Source organism: Microtus oregoni, unplaced genomic scaffold, assembly GCF_018167655.1.
Source record: "Microtus oregoni isolate MIOR12 unplaced genomic scaffold, Mior012 000046F_ref0000063, whole genome shotgun sequence".
Lineage (NCBI taxonomy): Eukaryota > Metazoa > Chordata > Mammalia > Rodentia > Cricetidae > Microtus > Microtus oregoni.
In genome coordinates this window covers 4,706,682-4,731,097 of record NW_024543220.1, presented here as the reverse complement: position 1 = coordinate 4,731,097, position 24,416 = coordinate 4,706,682, and the positions used below count along the sequence as shown (strand labels likewise).

The window sequence follows — 24,416 nt, the reverse complement described above, 5'->3', positions numbered from 1 at the left end:
TTCATATTCTAATCTCTCAGAAAGTAGTCCCATCCTAGCAGGCTCTTACAGACTTTTAGGAGGTATATTCCATGTTGTAGGAAAGAAAGCCCCAGCGGTACTGCTGTCTACCTGTGACAGAATGGACTTGATCCCTGGGGACATAGTAAACTCCCTGACCTAGCACTATCCATTCCACTGCTGGACCAACTCACGTAAGGATCTGGCCTGGAACTTCCTCTACACTGACCTGTACTGATTGGCTCCCAAGGAAATTCAAGAGTTTTTACTATTATTCAGTCTGATGGAATGACACCTGTGTCCACTACCTTCTAGTGTCTGTGCTGCCTTAATTAGAAACAATTTTAACCTTATATCTTTCACAGTGATTTTCTTATGGACAAATTAAAATATTACTAATGTTTCATGTTCTAGTCAGGTCTCATGTGAAGATGGATTTGATATTTGATTTCTGGAAGAATACAGAAAGAAGAATATAACTTAAAAATAAACTCCCTTTATCACATGCAAATTTCACAGACTAATACTTTGTCATTTCATTGTTACCATGTGTTAACTTTTAATAAAAAAGAAAAGGTGATGTGGGATTTCCCTCTGCATTATGTGAATACCATTGGTTAATAAAGAAACTGTCTTGGGCCTGCACAGGGAATAGAGGTAAGCAGGAAAAACTAAATGGAATGTTGGAAGGAAGAAGGCAGAGTCAGAGGAGAAGCCATGTAGCCTGGCTGGAGACAGATGGTAGGAATTTTACCCAGTAAGCAACAGCCATGTGGCGATACACAGATACTAGAGATGGGTTAAATTAAGATGTAAGATTTAGCCAATAAGAAGCTAGAGCTAATGGGCCAAGCAGTGATTTAATTAATACAGTTTCTATGTGATTATTTTGGGTCTGAGCTGCCAGGCAGCCAGGAAACAAACTAATGGCATCCTTACAACAAGAAGGAACAGTCCAGATGTACAAACTGTTCTTAAACATTAGGTTGGCTGCCAACCATTAAGGCCACTGGGGTATAACAATGCCCTTGCAGGGCTTGCCTGACAGTGGGGAAAAATCATAAAGGGTTACCCTATTCTGGTTCCTCATCTAAATGTAACTCCTTTCTGATACTCGTCATATTCAGTTAATAGCCTGGCTTTGCCATAAAATCATAGCTGTCAACATGAGCTCTGTAGAGGTCTTATGTCTCCCCACCCATCCACATCTTGCTCCTCCTCCTACACATTTCATCTTCCTACCTGTGACCAGAGATGAACAATCCACATCCTCACAAAGACTAGCTCCTCTACCATGCACAGTTCCCCCTCCCCAGAAAGGTCCTTCTTCTGTCTGTGCATATTAGTATCATTCATCTGAATCATTCTCATTGCCTTACAATTACTTGTTGGCAGAAGTCGCTTCTTTGTTCCTGGCTTCCCAGGCCACGAAATAATCACTCAGAAACTATATTATTTACAATACTGTTTGGCCTATAGCTTAAACATATTTCTGGCTTACTTTTATATCTTAAATTAACCCATTTATATTAATCTGTGTATTGCCACGTGGCTGTGACTTATCAGGCAAAGTTCCAGCATGTCTGCCTCTGGCAGTAGCTACATGGCTTCTTCCTGACTCCGCCTACTCTCTCTCTCTCTCTCTCTCTCTCTCTCTCTATATATATATATATATATATATGATATAAGATATATATAAGATATATATATATCTTTCAGTCTGGCTTTACTCTGTTAAGCCACTAGCCAAAAACAGCTTCTTTATTAACCAATAAAAGCAACACATAGACAGAAAAACTTTTCACACCATCTCCCCATGTCTGTTTAAATAAAAAGGAAGGTTTTAAGTTTAACAGTAAAATTACATATAACAAGACAGTTACCAAGCAAGAATTACAGTTACAACATATATATCTACTTTATCTTTTATCATAACTAAGGAAAACTATAATTATTATAACTATCTATTCTTCAACTCCATCAAAGACCCCAGAAGGATATATTACCTAAGTTAACAGGAAGAACATTGTAAGCAACTTCTAAAACTCCAGAATTGACAGAGACATCTCGCTGCCTGGACAGTCACCCAAAGTTCTTCTGTGACATGGAGGCATCCAATCTTCATCTTACAGACCCATAGTATCCAGAAGACTTTTCTATAAAGTAGGAAATTGAAAGATCTGTTCTGCCTTATAATGGCAAAGTCCATCACTTGTTTTCTTCTGTGTCGTGCAGAATGTCTGGAATACTCTTTTATGAAGCAGGAACCCCAAAGGACAATACCACCATTAGGCAAGTTCAGCAGTCATCTCTGTGTGTGTGTCGCATGTCCAACTCACACAGCATAAAATCAAGCAGTTCAGGCAAGAGCAGTCTTTTGTCCAAATGGCTAACAAACTCCATGAGGATCCTCTTTTATGCCCATCATCCTTTTGAAGTAAATTGGTGCTGCCAGGAGGAGATGTGTCTCATTGTCCTGAAAAGTCCTAAGTTATTAAAACATTTTAAATGTCATATTCTGTTAGTCTTTGAGAGGCTTGAAGAATAATTATCCATTTGAAATATATCTCTATACATCTAGAAAACCTAACTAACATGACTACAAACTTTACTATTATAGATGATTATCTATTAACCTGTATTTCTTAATTATCCATTACATTTTAAATGAGCTGCACAAACACAATACCTTAATCAAGAGCAGATAGATAGATAGATAGATAGATAGATAGATAGATAGATAGATAGATAGAGGATAGATAGATAGATCTTAAATTTATATCAATAAACCAAGATCTATACCAATGAAAATCTCATTAGCATATTCCCCTTTAAATGTAAACAAACATTTATAAACAATATTTGAAAATTTGGGCATAGTTCTCTACAAGCTTCTTCCTGCTTTTTGTTGGGCAAAGTAATTTTGGAGATGTTCACTGTGACCATTCAAGGGGATCTTGATCCATCAAACCACATTAGTCTAAAAGGAATCTATAGGCTCCTATCTTCTGTGGAAACAAAAGAAAAACCTCTTTTCCAAAGCAACAAATCTTTAGACCCAAATTCTGAATTCAAGATACTTTTAAAATATATATGGTGGTTTATCTTACCAGCCCATACAATGAAATGTCTCTCTGTACTTATCTCCTTCACAGTCAAAAATTCAAAGAAAACACAATAATATACATAATCCAGATTCTCTGTGTATATTCCATCTTTACATAGCTTATTTTTCTTACTCTATTGCCTTTTCTACTAGTTTAATATTTATTTTATTATCTTTACTCCTTTAACCTATGGCTGTCTATACTCTTTTATATTATAATTGTCTACACTCTTTTTCAGCTCTCTCTCTCTTCTCTCTCTCAAGCATATGTACATTTATCCATTACTGTGACCCATTTAAAGGTCTTTTTCATCCAAATCTGTCTTTATTGTGTATTTGTAATTATCTTTTGACTAGGAGCACTTTTTTTCATGTTAAACAGGCATGGCTAAGGCCAACATGGCTCTGCCTTCTTGCTTTGCCCAGTCCAACATGGCAGAGGCATGTTCGCCGCCTCTGAGAACCATGTACATTGCCCCATTTTTAGGCACACAGCGGGTCTATGTTGCTATTAAACATGTTGTAGCACTCAGCTCACAGCCCCATTTAAATGCTCTGTAGCCAGACCCTTCAAAAGAGTAAGAGTGGTTTGTGCTAGCAAACCAGGAAACCTTCTTAAAGGAACCATGTGGTTTTTGCTGCTTCCACTGAGTCAAGAAGCCTTCTCTGCTTGCTTCTACCAAAAAGCCATTTTAAGCTTTCTTGGGTTTTGTGTGGATTTGTTAGTGGAAGCAGCTTGCTCATTCCTGGCTGCCCAGGTGATGAAATAATCACTCAGAAACTATATTATTTACAATACTGTTTGGCCATTAGCAAGCTCCTCTCTGATGCTCATCATTTTCAGTTAAGAGCCTGGCTTTGCCATAAATTCATAGCTGACAAAATGAGCTCTATAGAGGTTCCATGTCTCCCCACCCACGAACACCTGGCTCCTCTTCCTACACACTCTATCTTCCTATATGTGACCAGAGATGAACAATCCACATAATTGTTCTTTCTCCTTCTCATACTTGAAGCAGGCTTGGACTCTTACCAAGTCTCCACATCTTTCACATTCCCATACCCCCACACCACATGGTCTCCCATGACTTCCCTGTGGTCGCTTGTTTCTACCTTGTTGTCTTCCCCAACAGTACCCATCTCCAGTCACCTATTTCCCCACTTGAAATCCTGCAATCGCTTAGAGGGAAAATTCAAGGGTTTATAGTCAACTGAAATGCTCCTGGTCTCCCTAACCTCCTTTTATATTCTCCCATGCACACTTTATTCAAGATTCCTCAGCCTTCTTGCTTGTCTTCAAATATATCCATTGTCACTCTTTCTAAGGGCTTCTGCCATAAGCCGGAATCCCAAGCTTGCTTAAACCAGCATGTGAAAGTGAATCTACTCTAATGATACCAAATATAAGTTATGATTAACAAATCAACTGAATATGATAGTGACACTCTGCTGTCTCTAACAATCCCTCCTCTACAGTTATAAAAGTCCCAAGTAAAAATACCTCCATCTATAGCATTCCCCTAACATAGGAATCAAGACTTTATTCAATAATTATCTTGACTAAAATCTTTCCATGCCCATTTTTCTGCAGTTCTGGCAACAAATTGATAACCTCGGGCAATTTTTAATTAGCTGCCTTTAAAAAATGGTTTGCTAAATTAGTCAACTATGAAATCACCTCACCCAAACGATTAAGTTCGGATTGCATTTCAAATCCATCACCTGTCTTTACTGTCTGAACACACCGTCACTCCAGGATTGTTAATTATGGTATTTATCTGCCCGTGTTTTCTCATGGACATAGCACAGTGTGTTACCAGAGCCAGCTGGCATGTCTTTACCCTGCTGTTTGAAGTGGCGTGCAAGCCACTGGGTGTTGGCATTCCTATAGCCAGAAATAACACTGCACTATCTCTATTGTTTACCCAAGGGAGATAGTATTTAAAGATAAGCCTCCTTCTATCCAGGCCTGGACAGAAGAGCTCTGGCTTGCCTTAGAAAAGATGCTGGTTGCCATACTTAATTAGCATGACAGCTGTGCTGATTCATGGGGAGCTGCACCCCTCCTCATGCCCTTCACAGTGAAATAGGATTTGTGAAGCCACTACCATTTCGCAGCATGTTCTTATGACCTTATTTACACCTCAGATTAAGACTAGCAGCTGGGTAGTATTAGTTCCACCTCACAGATGGGAATACAGAACACAAGGAGGTTTAAATAACTAACATTACACTAATGACAGAGCCAGAACATGCTCCATGTCACCTGTGGACAAGGCACCTCCCACACGTCTGCTGTCACCATTGTCTCCAAACACGATCTCCGTGCTTCCTGCATCTCCATCACTTTTCCCTGCAGCACTTGGGCTCAAAGGCATAGCCATCCTTCTGGGTCCTGCACCACGGTATCTTCCAGGCTTTTTCCTTGTTTCCTTGGGTGTTTCCTGGAGCTAATTCCTGGTGTATGACACCCGTCTGTTTGTGTGTTGCTTTCATTGGTTAATGAATAAAGAAACTACCTTGGCCTTGTTGATAGGATGAAACTTAGGTAGGTGGAAAAAACAGAACTGAATTCTGGGAGGAAGAAAGCAGAGTCAGAGAGAAGCCATGGATTTTCAGCCTGAGATGGATGCCCGTTAGAATCTCCGGTAAGCCACTGCCACGTGGCGATAGATTAAAGGAGATGGGTTAAACTAATATGTAAGAGTTAGCCAATAAGAAGTTAGAGCTAATGGCCAAATAGTGTTTTAATTAATATAGTTTCTGTGTGGTTATTTCAGGTGCAAACTAGCCAGGTGACCAGGGCAAACAAGCGGCCCCTCCTCCTACAAATCCCCCTTCAGTTTCACGAAGGCTGTCACTGACCTTTCAGGGCAGCTAATGAGAAAGATGAGTCTCCAGGACTTCATTGCTGTCTCCTGTGGCTTCTCCCTGGGAAAAAGAGTATACCAGTGCAACCCTGACTAAATGTCTAAAGTGTGGTCTACAGTGGCACTGACGCCTGCACCAACCTGTCTATACCCAGAGAAGGCAGCTTTCTCCCTACGTGGAAACAAGTGGACAGTGGACGGTGGGATTGGTGAGGATGCTGTGTGCTGGGACTCTCCACGTAACCAAGAGATCATGAACCTCACTAGACCAATAGCTCAAGTTAAAAAAAAAAAAGGGGTACAGTTAGATGCCTGATTCAACAGAACTTAAGGACAACTCATTAGATGCTCTGTATTGCTGGCATCTAGCCTTCTACTCCTCTTTTCTCACCTGCCTCTGGGGGTTGATAATGGAGAAGGAGGATTTCATTGCATTTGAGTTAATCCCATCAAATCTATCCCAAGAGTAGGGTGTTTACTAGAGCTCTGCGTCTTCAGTTCCCACCGGCAGTAAAGATTCTTATCATTCTGACCTTGAATTGTTCTCCAGAACCAGGTACAGACTCACAAGGTCCCTGGGCTGGGAACAAGCCTAGAAGACCCTGAATCTGGTGCTTGAATCTTTCGTTAATGTGAAACCTACTTACAAATATCAAGACTTTACGTCATGCTTCACCAGAAACAGCATTAAATTTAAATTAGCCTAAGACAACAGAACCACTTCAGAACATTCTCATGCGTCCAAACCCAGAATCAACTAATCCTTTGGCCAAAACTAAAATATACATATGATAGGATTTCTTCCAGCAGGTGGCAGCCAAGCCTTACGAGAAGGCATAGTGTAAGCAGTCCACTTGTTTCTTAACAGTAAAAATTACTACCAGGCTGTCCACTGCATTCAGGATGCCCACCAGATTCCAAGCCTGTTCAGAAAATTGTAATGAGATGGAAATTGGAGCAGGGGGGCTTGGAGGAGGTGACAGAGCTGAACTCTGAACTCCGGTAGTCAGCCTGCATCAAGTTCACCTGCCTGTCATGGTCACTGCAGTCTTTGTGTTGGGAGACTCAAATAGTGGAGCACTGAGGCCATCCTGAACACAAGTCTTTTAGTTAAGTCCCGCTTGGGGACTCAGAGCAATAAATCATTCATGGCATTGCAGCTTTCCCCGTCACTGTACTACACCCATACAAAAACACTGTCCTTGACTGTGAGTTCACAGAAATAATGGAAAGAGATAGACACACTATGAAAGTAAAACAAAAGAAACTGTCCCTGTGGATGTCTCTTCTCTCCTTCCCCAGACAAATCCTTGAGTGAACAAAAGAAATATTAATAGCATGAGGCCAGTATATTTAATCTTTCTAAAAACTGCGGTATATGATAACTAGATGAACCATCTCCTGGACCCAAAGGAGGTAAGAATAAGAGAATAAGAGTTGATGGATCATAATTGTACCTGAAGTGTACCCTTGGTACTCATTGGAGAAGCAATGTAAATTTGATGCAGCAACAAGAAAAGAAAGGGTGCCCAGAGTCCGGGAGTCAAAGCCGGTTGTCAAGCCAGTCCTGTTCCGCGCTCCCCTGCCTTTTCTTTCTCTTTCTTTTTTTTTTTTCTTTTTTAAATTTATTTATTTATTAAGGATTTCTGCCTCGTCCCCACAACCGCTTCCCATTTCCCTCCCCCTCCCCCGATCAAGTCCCCCTCCCTCATCTGCACGAAGAGCAATCAGGGTTCCCTGACCTGTGGGGAGCCCAAGGACTGCCCACCTCTATCCAGGTCTCCTAAGGTGAGCATTCAAACTGCCTAGGCTCCCACAAAGCCAGTACGTGCAGTAGGATCAAAAACCCACTGCAATTGTTCTTGAATTCTCAGTGTTCCTCATTGTCCGCTATGTTCAGCTAGTCCGGATTTATCCCATGCTTTTTCAGACCTAGGCCAGCTGGCCTTGGTGAGATCCCAATAGAACATCCCCATTGTCTTAGTGTGTGGGTGCACCCCTTGTGGTCTTGAGTTCCTTGCTCGTGCTCCGTCTCCTTCTGCTCCTGATTTGGACCTTGAGATTTCTGTCCGGTGCTCCCGTGTGGGTCTCTGTCTCTGTCTCCTTTCATCGCCTGATGAAGGTTAATATTCCTGAGGATGCCTATGTGTTTGTCTTTGGATTCACCTTATTTAGCTTCTCTAGGAACATGAATTATAAGCTCAATGTCCTTTATTTATGGCTAGAAACCAAATATGAGTGAGTACATCCCATGTTCCTCTTTTTGGGTCTGGCTTACCTCACTCAGGATAGTGTTTTCTATTTCCATCCATTTGTATGCAAAATTCAAGAAGTCCTTGTTTTTTACTGCTGAGTAATACTCTAATATGTATATATTCCATACTTTCTTCATCCATTCTTCCGTTGAAGGGCATCTAGGTTGTTTCCAGGTTCTGGCTATTACAAACAATGCTGCCATGAACATAGTTGAGCATATACTTTTGTTGTATGATAGGGCCTCTGACAGATGGAGTGGCTGCAGCCATCTCCAAGACGGCGGTAGCGCCCATCGAGCGGGTCAAGCTGCTGCTGCAGGTGCAGCATGCCAGCAAGCAAATCACGGCAGATAAGCAATACAAGGGCATTATAGACTGCGTGGTTCGTATCCCCAAGGAACAGGGAGTCCTGTCTTTCTGGCGTGGTAACCTGGCCAATGTCATCAGATACTTCCCCACCCAGGCTCTCAACTTTGCCTTCAAAGATAAATACAAGCAGATCTTTTTGGGTGGTGTGGACAAGAGGACCCAGTTTTGGCGCTACTTTGCAGGGAACCTGGCATCAGGTGGTGCCGCTGGGGCCACATCCTTGTGCTTTGTGTACCCCCTTGATTTTGCGCGTACCCGTCTAGCAGCTGATGTGGGCAAAGCTGGAGCTGAAAGGGAATTCAAAGGCCTTGGTGACTGCCTGGTTAAGATCTACAAATCTGATGGGATTAGGGGCCTGTACCAAGGCTTTAATGTGTCAGTCCAGGGCATTATCATCTACCGAGCTGCCTACTTTGGCATCTATGACACTGCAAAGGGAATGCTTCCAGATCCCAAGAACACTCACATCTTCATCAGCTGGATGATTGCACAGTCTGTCACTGCTGTCCCTGGCTTGACTTCCTATCCCTTTGACACGGTTCGCCGTCGTATGATGATGCAGTCAGGATGCAAAGGAACTGACATCATGTACACAGGCATGATCGACTGCTGGAGGAAGATTGCTCGTGATGAAGGAAGCAAGGCCTTTTTCAAGGGTGCATGGTCCAACGTTCTCAGGGGCATGGGTGGTGCCTTTGTGCTTGTCTTGTATGATGAGATCAAGAAGTACACATAATTATGTCATGGGTGTTCTCCCCGAGAACAGGCATGTTGTATAATAACACCATATCTTGAACATTCTGGACAGATTCTCTGGGCTTGTCTGTTTTATCCATGGCAACTATTTACCAGTTGAAAAGTGGGAAGCAATAATATTCATCTGACCAGTTTTCTCTTAAAGCCATTTCCATAATGACAGTAATGATGGGACTCAATTATATTTTTTATTTCAGTCACTCCTGATAATAAAAATTGAAGAAATAAAAAATATCTAAAAAAAAAGAAAAGAAAAGAAAGGGAGCTCTTTTCTTTCCCATTTACTATTCTTTTTCTTTTAAAGATTTAGTGCATCTGTATTTTTATGAATCTGCGTACAGGTTTGTGCATGTGTGAGTGAAGATGCCCACAGAGCTCAGAAGTGGGCATCAGATCCCGCTGAAGCTGGGACTACTGGCAGTTGTGAGTTGCCCAAATTGGGTAATGGAGCTGCACTCTGGCCTCTGTAGGAACAGTGTGCTCTCTGAACCTCAGAGCTATATCTCCAGCCCCACTCTTTGTGTTTTAACCAGTTTTCCTGTAATTTTTTTTGTCTCTTTGCATGTTCTCCATGGATCAGTTAGCCTGCAAAAAATAACAGATGAGTTAAGTTCTCTGTCAGCTGTAGTGTAATATATGTGTGGCTGAGTGTGCTAATGTGTGGGGAATTTATTATCCCCACCCTTAATGGCAGGAGGAGTAGATGTCTCCATAATACAGCTGATCTGAGCAGAGGGGTGACAGGGCCACATATAAACTCGGTGAGATGAAATGCTGCTCGTCACAATATTCTCCTTAATGTGAAGAAAGATTTAAAAGAGCAAATGACACAAAAAGACAGATCCAGTTTGGGATGTTCATCCTGTGATGCAAAGGCGACAGTATCCCAGAACAGCAATAAATGCATCTCAACACAAAATTGTAAACCTTCGTAAAGCATTATGAGATGTATAGAGTAGGGTGTGTGTATGTGTGTGTGTGTGTGTGTGTGTGTACCATGGCCCTCACAGAAATCAGAAGACAATTCTGAAAAGTCTGTGAGTCTCTCTTAATGTACCTGCCATGCTGTGTTGGACACGCCAAGCTGCTGTCTTGCGAGCCCTAAGGACATCAGGCCATTGTCCTGCCTCTGTAGGATTACTAGGATTAATGCATTCAAATGACTGTTTCATTGGTACAGTTTTTATCTGTTGTTTCTTTTAATGTAGATTCCATGGATTGATCTCAAGTCACCAGATTGTATGCAAGTACTTTTCTCTTGAACCATTTTGCCAGACTAATATTTTTTAATAACTCAATTTGAAGATTCTTTATAAATGACAAAGTCCCATTGCAATGACAGAAGGCTGGACATGGCTACTTTGTTTGCCTTTCTCCCTTTTCAGCACCAGATGGATGCCGCTGCTTATTTCTGAAGTCTCTTCTCATTTTCATTTGTCTAAAGAAATGCCATTCCTTTTTATTAGATTTTTAACTACACACTAGAGCCCTGCCTAATGGAGGCGAGGATTTGCAATGTCTCTTTACTTTCTCCATTTGTTTAGCAGATCATCTAATCTTTCTTAAATTTGGTGCAAATTTATGAGTAGACAAGCTGGAGAATGAACTTTACAGCAGCCAGAACTCCACAAATGCCTGGGTGTCTGAAGAGGAATCTCCTAAGACAAGATTTCTATGTCTGTTCCTTTGAAAGACAAACGCATACAATGCAAATATTCACCCACTCTTTTGGAGACTTTTCCCTCCATGTTCTTAAGAAAGGGGTATCTCAGTTTTGGGGTGTAATGACTCAATCCAAGATGAAGGTATGAAGGGAAAATTGCATGAAGTAGAGAAGATGGGAAGAGGCTTCATCTGTGGCAGAAAGAGCCCTCCTGCGTGGAGAGCCTGAGGAACATCAGTGGGAGGAAGGAGCCAGAGAGGGGGAGTCTGCACTACTTCCACTAAGGCGGTTGGCAAAGATTCCATTTAGAGCAGCAGAGCCATAGGTGTACTTGGAAGCAGTAGACAAAGGCAGGAGATGTCTCAGTGGTGTTCTCAAAGGAACAGATGGCAGAAAAGCAGCTGATGCATCCTTATAAGAGCAAAACACACAGCGGGACCCTCAGAAGAGCATGGTGAATGTTCAGCCACAGTAGGGAGATACAGACCAGAGTCCAAAGCAGACTGTTCCAATGACCATGAAGATGAGGATGTGAGTCTAAGGGTAGTCAACGTTTGCCATAGCTGTTGAATGAATGGGAAACATTCACAGTAAATTTCCATTTTGATGAAGCATTTGCACTAATCTAGTTAGGCAGACAGCTTCTTGATCTGACTGAGAAGGGAGAGATTTACTGCCTGGAGACAAGATAACAGGGCATTCATTGCATGTGTAGGCTGTTACTTCATGTTTCAAGACCAGAGGTGGAGATCCTGCTGCTTCTTTTTTGGTGTTGAACATTCTTGTCAGTCTAAGGACAGGTTCATGGTGTAGCTTTTTCCCAGATCAAATGATACTTTCTCACTTCTGAGCCTCTCATGCTTTGCTGGGCTAATCAACTAACCCGGAGATCAGAAAGGCAAGGAAACACAGGCCTCCCTCCTCAGCTTTTAGATTAAAATCTACAAAGAGAATTTCAGGGTGAGAAAAGACATAAGACCATACCAATATATGAAAATATAAAATGGAAACTGGGCGGTGGTGGCGCATGCCTTTAATCCCAACACTCAGGAGGCAGAGGCAGGCAGATCTCTGTGAGTTCGAGGCCAGCCTGGTCTACAAGAGCTAGTTCCAGGACAGGAACCAAAAAGCTATGGAGAAACCCTGTCTCAAAAAATAAAAAAATAAGAAGAAGAAAATATAAAATGAAGAAGAAGATGCTAATGTACTCTTAATTCTGATAAACAAAATGCTGTCAGTGTGGAGGAAGGCTGCCTCCATGTGGAAGTCAACCTTCCTAATCCTTCTTACCAATTAGAAAGTGCAACCGCATGGTTTAAGCCAGAGGAGGGAACAATGGAAGGATCGATTCTGGAGAAAGACCCCAGGAACTAAGCAACCAAAAGAGAAATTGGATTTGGAAAATGAAGGATCCTAAAAGAAGGGTCATAAAGCCCCCAAGGGTTTGTGCTCGCTGTGGGTGCTGCTCACCTTTGTACAATGTTTCTCAAGCGGAGACAGAATGCCACTTCTGATTAGATTGGAGCATGACCTGAGCCAGCTGAGCTACCTATGGGAAGGCCTGCTAGGCTGCAAAAATGGAAGCCCAGAGAGCTACCATTTGCTGCGATCAGGATTCGGGCCAATTCTGCGTGAGACATCTGCTCGTCACAGTCAGTGTCCACTCTAATTGGCAGTGATTGCAAACCCTACCACCCAAGGGCAGCCACAGAAAACCCACTTTCTGAAGTACAGCCAGACCTCAAAGGAAGCAGACCTCAGCAGGCAGTTTCCCTGCTCTCCCTGATCTTATCTCCACAGACTAAGCAGAGATGCCGGTGGGAGGTTCTGTACCAGGGACAGATAAAACGATAAAGTAAAACAGATAAACTATAAAAGCCAACAGTGGACAAAGCCAGCTTGAAGATAGTCTTTGTGAAAAAGGAGACATATTGTTTTATTGAAGAGAAAGGAAAAACTTGAGGATGTTACAGAGAATGGTTTGGCTGGCATTAGGAATAGATTGAAAGCTTGTTTCTCACACAGGACTATGTGGAGAGATGCTTCTGGGCCACTAACAAACATGGAAGATTCCTAGGCTCCACTCCAGGTCAAAAGTCTGAACTGAGAGGGAGCCAGAGTGAAGCTGCATTTTAACTAGTTCGGGAATGATTTGTTTTGATCTAATTTTCACATTAAAGCCCAGGCTAACCTGGAACTCATGTCAACCTCACAGCCTCAGCCTCCTGAGGGTTGTGATCACAAGCATCACTCAGAACACTCAGATGCTCTAGACATGACTAAAGATATGCTCTGGGGAAAGGACAGAAGATAGCGTGTCCAGTCTTGATCCTGTGAGTGTGGACACACAACGTGCAAACAAAGCTTGCAAGTGGTCTTAAGATCAGATTGGAGGTATCGACTGGGATGAGCACAAATTGCCTGACCCCAGCTGCTAATGACAGCTGGAAGAACGAGGTGTGTGTGTCCAAATGCGATCATGTGTTTGAAAGAACTATCACTGGGAGAGTTGGGGAGGTAACAGAGCCTTATTCTTTGCCATGAGAGCAGCTTCCAGTATGAACCCTGTAGTGTTGAAGGTGTGAGCATGTATCAGGGCTGGGCCAATATTTCATTTTTGATCAGGACTTTAAAGACTGTGGATGCAGAGAGCAGAAAAGTGACAGCAGTGAACCCTATAGCATTGTAGTCTTCATGGGAATGCCCTTCCCAGCCTCTTCTTCAGGAAAGAACTTTACTGCTGCTGTTTGTCATTTTTTAAGTCACTTCTGTCCTTCTTATCTGAACTCTCACCTATTTACATATTTTTGATAAATTCTTTTCTGCTTAGGTTTATAGTAGTTGTAGGACAAAAACAGACCTGTGATAAAAGTTTTACAAATAATCAAGAGAAAGAACTGCATAGACATGAGACAGCCAGAAGCACATTCGGGAACAAAAGACCAAAGGCTTGTCTATAACAATGGTTCCAGAGAGCCCAACACTGTGGAAATCAAGAAGGAACTCCCCGGAAAAAGGAGCTCTCCGGGGCTGAGCATTTCCTTTTATGTCATCCCAGGCTTCACAGATCATTTTCCAAATTTGTGGCACCTAGATTTCAATGTTCATATGGGTGTAGGCATGTGTATGTGGAGGTCATGAAACAATAAGGGACTGTGGAAAAGAAAAAGACATCTCCAGTAGGGTGGGGAAAAGAAAGAGGAATGGGAGGATATGGCATGAAGTCAGAAGAGGAGCTTAGGAAGAAGAAAAGACCAGTGGGAAGGAGGGAGGAGGTGGGAGGGAGAATGAGCAAAAATATGTGTGAAAATGAAATGAAACCTTTACTTTGTATACCAATTAAAAATATTATTATTAGTGGTGTCTGTGTATAATGTGTGAATGCAGGTATGTGGGTGACTCTCTCTCTGTCTCTCTGTGTGTCTCTCTGTGTGTGTGTGTGTGTGTGTGTGTGTGTGTGTGTGTAAATGTGTAGGTTAGAGGCAAACCTTGTAGAGTCCATCCTCTCTTCTTCCACCTTCATGTGGGGTTCAGGGGACTGAGCTCAGTCAGGTCATCGGGTTTGCAGTAGAAGCACTTTGTCAAGCCATCCAGCTGACCCTTGTGTGCTAGTTATGTTTCCCACAGCAGACCATGCTGCAGAGAAAAAGATGATTTCCAAGTCCTTCCAAGGGACTCATCCAAGGGCATTAAGGGGAGATTCTTCAGAAATAAGCGAGGAAGGCAATGAAAAGCAGGAATACTGGTCCGTGAAGAAGTCGGAATGCAACAATGGTCCCACGGGCCTCTTGTCACCAGTGTCTCTGTGTGGTTCACCCACCTCCCTGAGAAATGTCCAGAGCCTGGGTCCTCACCGCAGCCTCTTCCTGGTTGGGAAGTTTGTCTGCTTACTCTGTCAAAAGTGTCACATATGTGCCCTCCTTCTCCCCACCAAACCCTTTAATTTTCTTTATACTTTAAGAAAAACCATGTGAACTTTGTTTTCAAGGAGAAGCCTTCCCTGAAAAAATATCTAAAGTACACTTAGGCTTGAATATGTGCCCAAACTAGGAAGGAGGAGGAGATGCAAAAATATACATGTATACATACATGTATATATGCACAAATATATGAAAATATATCTATGAATCTCTTCAGAATCTCCTTAAGCATCTTCTCTCCCCATGTTTACATGATTAGCAATAACAACCAAGGGTCTGCTCTCACTGGTGTTACTCTACAACCTCAGCATCTGGAGTTAGGCCTTGCACTTAGAATGCACTGAATACACAGGGCAAAACGTCTTCAAAAACAAAGAAAGCTATCAGCACAGAGAAGAGCTAACAATACAGACAGGTCGATGGAAAAATCCCATGAAACCCACCAAGGCTTAATCAGTTTGAGAGTTAGGGAGGTCATATTGAAAACTATGAGATTTTCCTCCCCATTTCAGACCCCATGAAGAAGACAGATAAGAAGAGCCCCCTCTTCCAGGTCACAAGGGGCTGTGTGAAACGAGCAAGTAACTATTCAGCCCTCCCTCTCTTGGCTTCCCACAGTGTTTTTAGGGCAATGAACCAGTTCCTGATCAACTAGTGTGTGTGCTCGTGATGAGCAAACAGATAACATGTCTTAGATCTCCATAGCGGGAGGATCCGGGTTCTGTACAGCACTCTGGATTTGGTACCAAGTGCATTAGTGACACAGAAAATTAGACTGTCTCTAGATGGAAAGAAGAGGAAATCATAGAGAGTTAGAGATATATTTGATGACACACATTTCACAGTGTCCTTACAAACAAACAAGGCTGTAGACTAGTTCAAATAGGCAAGCACAAGTGACGTCTATTCGAGGTTGAGGCAAAGGCAGGGTGCTGGTTTCTAACACTGGCAAGGCTGAGGAAGAAGATGGGCCTCGCCAACGACAGAGCAATAAAGGAGCCGGCAATGTCACGGTCTGCTATAGAAAGCAGAATGTCCTGCTGGTCAGTGGTAGGTAGACAAGGATTATGAGCAACAAGTGAGCCTTGTTGTTCAAGATAATATAACAGAGTGTTCTGAGTATTTTCCCTATCTTGAGTACGCAAGTATGCAGGATGTTTCCAAAGTTGTTTTTTTTTCTTTCTTTTGTTTTGTTTTGTTTTTTGTTTTTGCTTTGTTTTGTTTTGTTTTTAGGGTTTCTCTGTAGCTTTGGTGCCTGTCCTGGAACTAACTCTTGTAGACCAGGCTGACCTCAAGTCACAGAGATCCACCTACCTCTGCCTCTCGAGTGCTGGAATTAAAGGTATGCACCACCACCACTCTGCTCCAAATTTGTTTTCTAACTTGCCAACTTCCAAGAGCAGTTAAGAATCTTGGCTCTCCAGCTTCTTTTAGGGTGTGGCCCCTCATATATCTACCACGCTTCAGTGGACACCCTCCCACCCATTAGTATATAGGCAGTACAAATTGGACTTGGGGTGTTTCACAAAAAGAAAAAGCCTTGAAGTTGGGAGCAGGGATCTGAGAGTTGTTAGAGAAGATTAAGTGTGCTTGTATGAAATTCTCAAAGAATTACCAACAATACTTTTTAAAAATGAATCTTGACTCTATGATATAATATTGAATATTCATGTTCCAAACTCAAGGGACATCTGAGACATGACTCCCTAAGGCTTCAGTCAACCAGAAGGCTGTTGATTCTGACTCTTTGAATATTGAAACTGATGCTTTGAAAGTGATTATTTCAGCTCTAAAGTTCTTATAAGGAATTACTTTACTTGCACTTAACTCTTATGGAGATAAGTCCCAGAACTCCATCATAAAAGAACAACCTCTAACTCTGACTGTGACTTAGTCTAAGAATGAGAGAATCCTTCAAGGAAACGTGCACCTGCCCTGCATTTTCTCTGATTACTAGAATGTAGAACACCTAATAGGCCATGCTATCTGCTCTATCCATGCTTTATTCACTTTTTGGTACTTGTGAGCCCCATGTCTTTCAAATAATCTGGTCAATTCTATCTTCAGAAATAAAAGTTATACATTTATGAGAAGGTACTCAGTTGTGAAGTAAACCTTTGCCATTGACTTGTTACTGTGAGTAAGACAGAGGCTGCTGCACCTTAGTGGTACAGGAGATGTTGGCTACAGCTAGAAGTCACACTAAGTCAATTCTTGTAACAACTAACACAGGAGGTCAAGACAATTTTTGTTTTGTTTGTTGTTGTTTGTTTGTTTGTTTCCAAAACAGGGTTTCTCTATAGCTTTGGAGCCTGTCCTAGAATTAGCGCTTGTAGACCAGGCAGGACTCAAACTCACAAAGATCTGCCTGCGTCTGCCTCCTGACTGCTGGGGTTAAAGATTTGTGCCACCACCACCTGACTGACAAGTTAATAGAAAAATAAATTGAGTCCTGAGGAATATTAATTTTTCCAGATGGTGAATACATTGAGGGGCAATATTTCTATGTAGGGAGAAGACATGTAATACAGTGAGATTCAAAAATGGATAGAGATGGTCATATTTGGTAAGCTAATTAAGGTTATTAAGAGTAGGGAATGAGAGAGGTTGGAGATATGGCTCATTGGTTAAGAATACTGGCTGATCTTTCAGAGGATCCAAGTTCTATTTCCGGCACCCGTGTAGTAGCTCATAAAATTCCAGTTCCTGGGATTCTATGCCCTCTTTCTAGCCTCTGTGGACACCATATGTGCACACAGTACACATTCATACATATAGGCAAAACACCCATGCACATAAAATAAAATACCTTTAAGAAATTTTAATTGGGGAATGTGAGATTGGGGGGTCAAGAGTTCTTCTGAGTTCGGCTTGTAAAGAACTGAGTTTATCAATATAGGAAGTTCCAACTTTATGCTTTAAACAGAGGAAAGCTAACTGAAATTTATACAGTAGTCTTCCGGACATTGGGGGAAATGATATCAGAAGTCTCCTATCATCTTAAATATTTATTTTTAAAAAATGTCAAATGATGACTTTTAGGCACTGAGTCATAGTAATTAACAAGAAAATCATCCCCAAGATGGGAAAAATAAAGGAGGTGAGCTTCACAGTGTTCCCAAAATTTAATGTCTAAAAAAAATTTACAGATTCTAGGGAGGAGGTTGATATTGCTGAGTCTGGGCACATAGAATTTAAAATTCAAGATGATTTGACATCTGGATTTCCTGGTATTATGCTAAAAAGGAATGTCTGCATACAAAGAACTAATGGAAAGGTGGATGTAGAAAGATACAGAAAATTCTCAGCAGGGCAGGTCATGTCAGGCCTTCATTGTACATGGCATTCATACGTGCTTATGTATGTGTGTGTATGTTTGTAAACTACACTGGCCAAGAAAATAACCAATGGAAAAGAAAAGATAAAATGATAGGTGATTGCTGTGGGACAATGGTCTGTACCCTGTCACTTGTATTTTAAATAAACACTGATTGGCCAGTAGCTAGGCAGGAAGTATAGGTGGGGCAACCAAGCAGGAAGTAGAGGTAGAGCAACGAGAATTCTGGGAAGAGGAAAGTGTCAGTGTGCAGTCGTCATCCAGACACAGAGGAAGTAAGATGTGACTGCCTTGCCAAAGAAGGTACCAAGCCACATGGCTAACACAGACAAGAATTATGGGCTAATATAAGTTATAAGAGTTAATAAGAAGACTGAGACAACAGGCCAATCGGTTTATAATTAATGTGGACCTCTGTGTGATTCTTTGGGACTGAACGACTGTGGGACCTGGTGAGACAGAAAACTCAATCAACAGGCGATGGTCTCCTGAAGCCAAAAATAATTTGGATTCCTACCAAACCAGAGAAGATATGCTGTATCATGCATGGACACCATATAGACTACTCATCAGGATGATTTCTCTATAATAGGTAAAAATTACCTCATACTTGCAGCATCTTTGGAGTCACCAAATTAAACTTAAAAATTAGCCTCAATACAATGAAAGCACTTTCCAGTAACAAAACACACACATGCAAATGAGCATGCACACACAGACACACACACACATACACACACCACTATATTGAACAAAGCAATGTTCACAATGTCTAACATCTCATAAAGTTCTTCCAGGAAAACAAAGAAGCAGAGAACTTTGATTTATAATTAAGATGAAAATATATTGATTGAAATACATCCAAAAGAAAACATATCATTAGAATCATATAGTTTTACCATACAGAACACAAATTTCTGCAGATTAAAAACTGTGAATGAGATTACAGATAACTAGATACAACTAACTGCAGATGCTGGAGAAGAAAAGATTAGAAAAGTTAAAATTTGTGAGATAGAAACTCTCCAAAATGAAACACATAGAGATAAAAGGCCTACAATTCATACATGAAGCATCAGTGAGACAGTTTCAGAAGATTTACATAAGTAAAATTGGAGTCCTTGAAAAAGAGGAAGAGGGTGAGGTGATCTGTGAAGAAAGAATAGCTGGCAACGTCTTCCAATTTGATAAGAATTATAAGGATACAAAGTCAGGGTAGTGACACACTCCAAGGGGTGAATTAAAAGAACCACAATAAGACACACTGTAATCAAGCCACTTAAAGCTAGTGGAAGGAGAAAAAAGTCTGAAAGCAGATTACAGACAAAAAACACAAGGACAGGCCAAGAACGGTAAGAACACTAGACTTTTCTTCAGCAGCAGTGTAGGCAGAAGGCAAGAAACTGACATTTTGCAAGAAGACACGGGGCAAAGTGTCTGCTGAGGTACAGCTATGCTGACAGAGCAAAGCTGCATGAATCCATCACAATCCTTTCACTAACAGTGAGAAAATTTTCCTTTTATGTGGAGGATGATGCTCTGTGGACATCTGGGTCCACCTACAGGACTGTCAAGCACTGCAAACTCTAACTTTGTGAAGAGAAAATATAACGCTGGTACTTCTCATCCTGAAAACATTTTTAAGATAACTGACTACCAAGAGCCAAGCTAATAACAATGTGCCATGGAGGCTGTGGCCTATGCAGAGACTATATTCCGCAGCAGGCTCAGAGGACCAGGGTTAGAATGCCTAGATCTATCCTGCTGTGATGGAATGCTGCTGGGAGGCCCTTAGGTTTAATAAAGGCATCCTGTCACTCAAAGGTAAGTTGTGAGAAGGTAAACAAATGCCCTGTAAATCCTAACAATAGTGTACTTGATAAAGCAGAAAATGGGATTTCAATTACTCCAAATAAGCCATAAAAGGAGGATTACTGAATACTTCTAACATATCTGACTATGAATCAATAGAAACTGCAATTTGTGCCACAAATCTGATCATTCTTTCTCTCCACCAAGACACCCATATTCTTATTCAGTCATGAATCCCTCCAGCAAGTAGATAACACTGTGATCCAGACACTATTGCAGACAGGTGACGCACATGGGTACCTGTTGGCGAAACAAAGCGCTAATGTTTAGAAAAACAAAACTTAAACTAGCGTACAATAGATAAATAAAAACATAAGGACATCTTGTGAAGTGTTCAAATATTGGGCAGCAGCTGTTACCTAGATAATCAAAGGAGTCCTTGCTGCAGAGTCATAGTTAAACGAAGACATGAACTTTGACGAGCCCACCAAGAGAACAAGCAGGTTTTCAGCTCAGGAAGCTTGTGTGCAAAGACCTCAAGACAAAATCTTTGAAGGTTTGAATACTTGAACATTAGCAACCAGAGATGAAGCAGCAGAGCTAAGCTGAGGGAGGCCAGACAGTATTGCAGGAAAGCTTTCCTGTCTTCCTCTCTAATTAAATGAAATGCAGAGGAAAATGAGCCTAATCCAGAGCTCACCCTTCTTTCTCACGGGGCCATGAAAAATGGATTCTGGTAGGATGGAGGGAGAAGGAGAAGTTAGGCTATTACCACTGTGTGTTCGTACACTGTAAACAAGAGGGGGGACAGTAAACAAGAGGGGGGACAGAACCAAAAGGGACTCAGCTGGTTGGGAGACATAAAGGAGAGGGGAGTTGCAGATTTGGAGTGGGGAATCAGAAGTATGAAAAACCTGAAAGTTTGAGAACTATGTTTGTTCAACAAATCAACACAGAAGGTGCAGAACTGGCTGGGAAAATTAGCTCAATCCAGTCATTAGGAGGACATTGCCATGAGTTAGAGCTCCAGAGCAGCTTAGGCTTACAGAGTGAACCTGTATCTCAAAAGTCCAAAAGTAAGCTCGTAGTCAGTAGTCTAGTTATTGCCCAGCCCACTTCTGTCTTGAAGAAGTATCCCTAATAACCCCAACTAAACAAGCAAATAAACAATTTCTTCTAGGTCTTAGGGCTGTGCCTGTAGAAGGTCAGCTCAGAAATTTGAAATATGGGTCAGACTAGTTGCTGGCTCAGTGTCTTGCAATCCCAGCATTTATGAGGCTAAAGGCAGGGCTATCATGACTTCAAGGCCAACTTGGGATGCAACGTGAGACCTATTTTAAAAATAAAATGAAAACTCAAATAAATAAGCCAGAAATATGTATTTCCTATTCCTTTACTTCCAGATATGTCTCTTTATTCCTCCTGCATGCTCTCTTTTCCCGCGACAAGGCTTGCTCTGCATGGCCCTGTGAGTAAACTCCAGAGTGTCCAGGGAAGACCCCCACCCAGGCTTGCGCTATGTTAATAGTGGCACTTACAGCAGCTCATCTGGAAAGACAGACAACCAGAAGCCTTTTGCAAAATGAAGACCGGGTCTAGCAGCCTGTCCAGTTTTATTACTTCCTGCCAACAGACTGAAGGACAGGTTTGGCAGGCTGAATTATTTCCCAGGTAATCAATCTAGTCTGCTATTGTTTAACTTTCCTGCCTCACCGAATGCAAGCCTCTCATTTCACCATCATTCCCCCAATGCAAAGGAAGTTCCTCCCAATGTCTAACCCACATTAGTGATCATGTCCTTGATCAATATCAAGCAAAATATACATTTAAAGACACAGCCTGGGCACTGTCAATCGGAAAGATCTAGAAGAGTTAGCATAATACTAGCTGGCTAAAGGTTTGTCACTGAAAAAGGCCAAAGGAGCCTATTAGATATGACATGACTATAACCTTAGTTTCTCTCCCCCAATCCTGCAGGATACCTGGACCACATGGTACTAGGAAGATATCAAACATAGGGGTGTAAAGGCTCACGTCCAGAGAATACCAGCAGAACAAGGGGGGAGGGTCCTCGGGAGAAAGATGGCTCTTCCTATAGGCACTGAGGTCCCACAAAGCATGGCCTGCTGGGAACCACTAACCCTGTGCTGAAGGAGGAACAATGACTAGCTCAGGGGCACTTCTTGCTCCTAGTCAATGATTGCCCCCCTAACTACAAAGCATAAGGCCATGAGCCAAGTTCCTTGAGCCCTCTTTGCTGGTACATTCTGGCTCTACATCTGCCAGCCAGGCAGACTATACTGAAAAATGAACAAATTCCTCATGGGCTCAAGTGTGAGAAACAGGGTGGGCAAGGTCAATAACAACTGTGAGACTGGGCTTGGGAAACCCATGGATTAAAAACACCACCACCACCACCAACAACAACAACAACAACAGAAGTTTGCTTGCAAATTTGTCTTTTTAAATAAAAAATGGAGAGATAGTTGAGTACTTAAGAGCAATGGCTGCTTTTGTAGAGGACCTACGTTCCACTCCCAGCACCTATATGGAGGATCCTATCTCTAGAGGATCCAGCACCCTCTCTTGGCCTCCATGGGTACTGCACCCACATGGGGCTCAGACATACATGCAGACAAAACACTGATATACACTAACTACATGAATACGTAAATGAATCATTTTAAAGTAAAGGCATTTTAAAATGTAGACATTGCCCGGAGGTGGTGCCTTTAATCCCAGCACTTGGGAGACGGAGGCAGGCGGATCTCTGTGAGGCCAGCCTGGTCTACAGAACAAGTTCTAGGACAAGCTCCAAAGCTACAGAAAAACCTTGTCTCAAAACAACAAAAGGTAGACATTAAGTTAAAATATTTCTCCCCCTATTATTTGTAGAGCAGCGGTAGCATCCTGCTGCAGCTCTGTACTCTTGGAACTCTGCAGCAATATACGACAGTGCATTTCACAGGGCTTTCCAAAGAGAAGCACCTGAAGCTACACAGAGACGGTAATTAGAATTGTGAGGAGTACCAAAAGCTGCCAAAAGGAAAGAGGAAGAAAGGAAATGCGCCAACTTGGTACCAACTAATAGTGTTGTTTCAACAGAAATAATGTATTTTCCATGTCGAACTGTTACGTATTTACCATTATCTTCCTACTCAAGTCCCACGGTAAGACACATTCTTTCTTCCACCCAAAACTGAATGAAAGGTAAACATCTCTGATTGGCTGTCTACAGCCCTGTTAAGGAAATTAGTATCATCCAAATCTCCGTTTAGAAATGATTGTCCATGGGGCCAGTGAGATGGCTAAGCAGGCAGTGGTACTTACCACGCAAGCCTGGCAACAGCAGTTTGTGCCTCAAACCCTGGTCACCATATGAGGGTAGAATTAACTCCATTCCGTTGTCCTTTTGTCTCCACAGAGCACCTGGCATGCTAGCTACACCCACAAAGTAACAAATAACAAATGGAGCCAGCAAGATGACTCAGTTGGAAGAGGCACTTGCCACCAAACCTGACGGCTTGAATTTAATCCCTGAGACCTACATGGTAGAAGGACAGGGCCAACTCCCTTCTTCTGCATGTTGTCCTCTGAACTCCTCTGTGACTGAGCTGTGGCACTCCAAATCTGCACACGCATGGACACACACACGGGGGCGGAGCAGGGGAGCAAATCTTTTAAAAATTAATAGATTACTTTAAAATTGGCAACAAATCTAGCAGTATTAGTACCTACAAAATACAGTATTTAATTTGATTTTATGAATTAAACTGACACAAGCCTTAAATATGTGAACTTAGGGCCAGAAGTGAGGATTGCTTCTTTTTCTACTTTTTATTCAGAGAAGGTTAGATTCACATGTGGTGGTCAGAAACAATAAAGAGATTTATACACCCTTCGCCCAGCTTCCGGGGACATATTGTGCCCAGCTTCAATGAAATTTCACAAGAAACCCACAGAACTGCCTTAGGTCTCACTAGTTCCTTCTGCATTCATGTGTGAATTTAGTTCTATGAAATTTTATTCCCTGTATAGACAGACCTGCTGAACGTCCATGGCAGTCAAGAGTCAAGACGGCTCCATCATTGTGGACCTTTTTATAGCCATGGTCATTTTTCCTGTCCTGACTCCTGACATTGGTGGACATCGTTTGATCCAATGAAGCTATTATTCTGCAGTATGCAGATCAGTATACCAAGCACAGTGACTGATAGTCAGGTAAACAGTATAACCTACCACCTAGGAGTTCAAGAGGGAACCTGACAGACAGGGTTCCAATCTTTATTGGCCTCTGTGACTTCGGGAAAGTATCTAAGATCATAACA

At 42.0% G+C, this 24,416-nt stretch overlaps 2 protein-coding genes across 2 annotated transcripts in view; both read left to right on the top strand.

Annotated features, from left to right (window-relative positions):
• Window positions 1-23,589, top strand: part of Tpk1 (thiamin pyrophosphokinase 1) — a 362,458-nt gene extending 338,869 nt beyond the window's left edge. Inside the window, exon 9 of the mRNA XM_041634882.1 lies at window positions 23,513-23,589. Within this exon, the coding sequence (XP_041490816.1) occupies window positions 23,513-23,529 (17 nt within the window). The 3' untranslated portion in view covers window positions 23,530-23,589. The remainder of the gene's footprint in view (window positions 1-23,512) is intronic.
• Window positions 8,464-9,336, top strand: LOC121435628 (ADP/ATP translocase 2-like). Its single transcript, XM_041635100.1, has one exon. The coding sequence runs from the start codon at window positions 8,464-8,466 to the stop codon at window positions 9,334-9,336; it is 873 nt and encodes a 290-aa protein (XP_041491034.1).
• Window positions 23,590-24,416: the final 827 nt, after the last annotated feature.